The following is a 4752-nucleotide window of genomic DNA, read 5'->3' as shown; positions in this document are numbered from 1 at the left end:
CCCAAGGGACAATAGGTGAAAACAGATTCCAAAATGCACAGTATTGTCAAGATGGTGCTGATACTAGACAAAGATGTTAGTAAACCCTTAGACAACTGCGCTGGTGAAAACTTAGGTAGCTACCATTCCCCAAACACGAAGTAGGCACACCTGGTTTTTGTGGATTGTTCACTTGGGTTTAGGTTGCATTTGTCACCTGCACAGGTCAAATCCTTTTCTGGATCTGGCCTTAAGCTCACATGTCATTTACTGGAATATAACCTTAAAAGAAAAACTGGGTAGTCAGTATTTAGTGTGACATTACCAAAAGGAGCCATCTTGTGAAAGCGTGAAACTCAAACTCTGCAACAAGTTAAAAACCTGTCACTTTCACTGTTCCATGTCTAGAAACAGGGAGATGAAACACTGTTTCGTTTTAAAGGGGGATTATAATAGGTAGGGGGGAGTTTTGATTACAGTATAAATGTCCCAGAAAGAGGAGAATAATGTTCTGTTTCTTCCTTCCCTGGAGAGGAAGCAAGGTATTTATTCTTCTACTATAAAAAGTCTTCTGCCTTGGATTTGTTGTTATACAATAGCAAAAACTAAGATATACATTCATAATTGTGTACTCTGACTCTTTGCAAATATCTCTAAAATATGCATTACTTTCAATATGGTTCAACACATGTTTCAGCTGAAGTCCAACTGGAAATGCATTCTTGGAAAGTTGCCCTGTGATTCATGTTTCCTGTCAGAATTGCCAAGAGGCAGCAAAAGCTGGATATTTGGGCTGTGCGAGGCTTCGGACCGTGCTTTGGATCCGGAGAAGCTTTGGACGCTTTGGTGTCCGAAGCAGCATGTCCAGATCGAAGCGCTGGATTCATTAGGCTTTCCAAAGTTGTTCAGAGCTTCTGAACCGCGTTGGGAAAGCTTCAGAGCTGCCTCAGAGATATGGCCATAGGGTATAATGAGGAATCGATGAAATATCTATAACTTTGTTGTTTTTTGATGATTTGGATGAAACTTGCAGGGATGGTAGCCCCTACAGAGAGCACGAAGCCTGTCAAGTTTCAAGAAGAGCGGTGCAGGGGGTCGGGGGGAACTGCACTTCAAATTCCTGAAAACAAAACTCATGTTACATCTATGTGTTACACCACTGGGGGGTGAAAGCTGCAGGGGTGGTAGCGCCTGGTGAGGCCACAAAGCCTACTGAGTTTCAAGGTGATAGGTGCAGAGGTTTGGGGGAACTGCACCTCAAACTGCTGACAGCAAAACTCATGACATGGGTAACACTGTGTTAAAGTGCAGCAGGGTGAAAGCTGCAGGGATGGTGGGTCCTGCTGCAGCCATGAAGCTTGCCAGCTGTTGAGGAGATAGGTGCAGGTCTTCTGGGTTCTGGGGCTCTGCACCCCTAGCTGCTGACAGGCAAACTCATGACATGGATGCTTGTGCAACTGTCTCTGTCTTGGGGCTATTGATTGTCTGTATTGATTATTTCCTCTCCCTAGTCTGTGGTTTTCTGGTGTTAATCATTGCTAATTAACTAATTATCTAGTAGCTACTAGTAGCTAGGTACTGTGTATTGAGCTGGTCCTTGAGTGAATCATGATTGATTGGTAACTGGTAACACAGTAGCTTAGCAACCAGGCCTGCAGTAGTGTCTCCCCCCCGACCCCACGACAGACAGTTGCAAAAGCACCCATGGCCCCAGAACCCAGAAGTCCTGCACCTATCTCCTTGACAGCTGGTAGGTGTCATGGCCACAGCAGGGGCTAACATCCCTGCACCTTTCAACCTGCTGTGCCTTAACACACACGTGTCACCCATGTCATGAGTTTTGCTTGTCAGCAGCTTAAAGTGCAAACTCCTCAAACTCCTTCCCTCAAACTCCTGCACCTATCTCCTTGAAACTTGGCAGGCTTCGTGTCCTCACCAGGGGCCACCATCCCTGCAGTTTTTACCCCGCTGTGCTGTAACACATAGACGTGACATGAGTTTTGCTTTCAAGAATTTGGGGTGTGGTTCCTCCCAAACCCCTGCACCTCTCTTCTTGAAACTTGGCAGGCTTCATGCTCTCTGCAGGGGCTATCACCCTGGCATGTTGCATCCAAATCAGACAAAAAACAAGGAAGTTATAGATATTTCATTGATTCCCCATTATACCCTATGGCCGGTTCTCTGAGGCGGCTCCAAAGCTTCAGAGCCACTTAGACACGATCGAAGCGGAAACCCAGTCTGGAGCTCCAGATAAGATTGCTGGCATCTGAAGCGGCCGGATACGAAGCCGAATCGAATAGCTACCTAGTTACGCAGGCCTACTGGATATTAGTATGGGTTAGATCAATAAAAAGTATCAACTTGAAGGGATAGACAGGTGCTTCTGACTGTACTCTACCACTTTATAGCACTGTACCATGACATCCACTGCAGATAGCTATAGATCATAAAATGGTTACCTGGTCAAAGAGCTGTTTGCCAGTTGTATTGGGTTGGATGGCAAATTCCAGCTCCGCATCCATTGTAGTAACTCGTACATTGATCTGCAAAAAACAAAAAGGAATACTTAGAATAGCATGTAGCACATAAATCTTTCATAATGCTGTTACTACTTCATAAGAAAAATAATATATTGAAATGGTATTTGCAACAAATTAACTTGTATGCACACACACGCACATAATATAAAAGGTTTTTGTTCAATGATAAATATTTCATTAAATGCAGTTTAAGTCAAGTTTTGGCAAGCAGCAGCAAGGCAGAGCCCCTGCTCCCAGTGCTGTTGTAGGTGTGGCAGCACTGAGAGCGGGGTGTGGTAATAAATTTAGTTGGGCTTCTGGCCTACTTGACTAGAAAAACAGACAGAGACCAGAAGTGCTGATACTGCTCATTTCAGTTACATGTTCTGAGATGAGGAATCCTGCATGCCTTATTACTCTGCACAGATGTTCATTTAAGCAAACTGCCTGCATGCCTGTTTTGGTTTCTCCAAGGTTGTATTTTTTTTTTCTCTTTCTCTGTCTTAAGTATAAATATGCTTGTAAACTTATAGAGAGGGAAGATTCCTTTGAAATAGACAAGTGGGCGATTCCCCTTGCTGCATGAAATCCTCCCTGTGATCACAGTATAACCCTAATCAAAGAAAAGCTGGCTCTGTCAGTTCTGATTCAACCACAACGCGAAGTTTGATTTCTTCCACAATTTGGTGCCATGACTCAGATAGAGACATCTGGAGTGATCAGTTGGGACACAAACATCTCTTCACTGAAGCCTTGGTGCCAAACCAAGGTAAGAGACCTTTTGAAATCTCTATTGGGGTTTTTCAGTGAGAGGCTGTCTCTGTGTCTTCCTGATTCACTTCTTGAGGCTCACCCTATCCAAACTTTTTTTGTGCCAGAACTGTCAGACCCACCGTGTAAGTAGTAACTGTGAGTAGAAAGAGTTAAGGTTAAAGACTCTGTGTTGCTGTTGTCAATGAAAGTATTTCCCCATGTGAATTGAGTTAAGTTCTGTAAAGAACTATGAGATCTCTCTGAGGCCAGGAGTGGAAACCTTGTACAGCTGCCCCGAAGACAACAGATTTGTTCTGTGTGCTCTTCGAAAGCAAGGGTGCAAGGTAAAAACTCTTAATTAGAGTGTGAGTGTTTTCCACGATAAGCCTTGACCAAGGTTGAGACTAAAGAAATGCTCTTGAACCTCATGCCTCAACACAGAAATTCCCTTGTGTGAATTGAAAGTATGAATTAAGAAATATGAGCCACTGACCAGGTCTGAGACTAAGGTTGGGTTCAGCCGCCCCAAGGCTGTCAGAAAGACAGGTTTGAAAGCAAGGGGGCTCAACTGGAACCTCATGACCGAGTGGACAGGTTTACCCTTTCCCCACCCTCATAAATGAGTTGTGTCTAACCGTGAGTAACTGCATTGTGTGCTGTTATTGCAGTAGAGTCTTGTCTTTGGACATTAGCCACAGCATCTCTGTGCTGCTAGCAAATCTCACAACCTGCCCGGACACCCTCAATAAGCCATTCCTGTATGTAAGACCAGTGTGAATTGAGTTTAAAGATATGGGGAGCGGAGAGTCTAAAGACATACCGGCTTCGCCAAAAGGGACTCCAGCATTGTACATGTATACACACTATGGCCATAAAAGTTGTACGTTTGTAGAAAAATGGAATTGGTATACCAGAGATGATTTTAGCCAGCAGTTTCCCCTGGAAGGAACATTTGAATTAAGAAAAATTGTTCCTCTCCACAGAGACTTAAGAGGTAGTAATGTACCACAGACTCAGTGGAACACATTTTTTAATTGGCATGAAGAAACTTTCAAAAGATGTCAAAAATCTCAAGTTCAGAGTCTTAAGGACTCCCAAGAGAAACTGAAATCTCAGATAAAGGAATTAAAACAGAAAAGTGCACCAAAAGGGGGCTCCCCATCAATAGTACCATCAGCACCAAAACAACTTTATCCACAAATAACTGAGAATGAATCTGCAGAAAATATAATTGATTTTCTTAATGTGCAACCCCCATATCAGCCCCAGGCACAATCTGAACCTGAAGAAGTCCGAAGTAACCAAACAGATTCTTCCAGCAGGATTAGCCCACCTCACCAGAAAACTATCACTCAACAATCATCACCTGCCCTTGGGGCATGCCCATGTCCACCGGAGGCATGGCATCTGTCTTCTGAAATCTCAACCCCCTCCTCTTGTTTAAGGTCTGGTACCCAGTATGGTCCTTTAAAATCTAAAAAGGCTCAGCTTATGCCTTTAC

At 43.8% G+C, this 4752-nt stretch overlaps 1 protein-coding gene across 2 annotated transcripts in view; it reads right to left on the bottom strand.

Moving 5' to 3' along the window:
- RDX (radixin) overlaps window positions 1-4752 on the bottom strand; it is a 58058-nt gene that overhangs the window by 28883 nt on the left and 24423 nt on the right. For both annotated transcript variants that reach the window (XM_019530220.1, XM_019530219.1), the window contains exon 2: window positions 2439-2522. In XM_019530220.1, the coding sequence (XP_019385765.1) occupies window positions 2439-2522 (84 nt within the window). The remainder of the gene's footprint in view (window positions 1-2438; window positions 2523-4752) is intronic.

This window comes from Crocodylus porosus, unplaced genomic scaffold (genome assembly GCF_001723895.1).
Source record: "Crocodylus porosus isolate Cpor-Errol unplaced genomic scaffold, CroPor_comp1, whole genome shotgun sequence".
NCBI classification, from domain to species: Eukaryota; Metazoa; Chordata; order Crocodylia; family Crocodylidae; genus Crocodylus; species Crocodylus porosus.
Note: the sequence above shows the minus strand (reverse complement) of the source record. Positions and strands in the feature narration are given on the sequence as shown.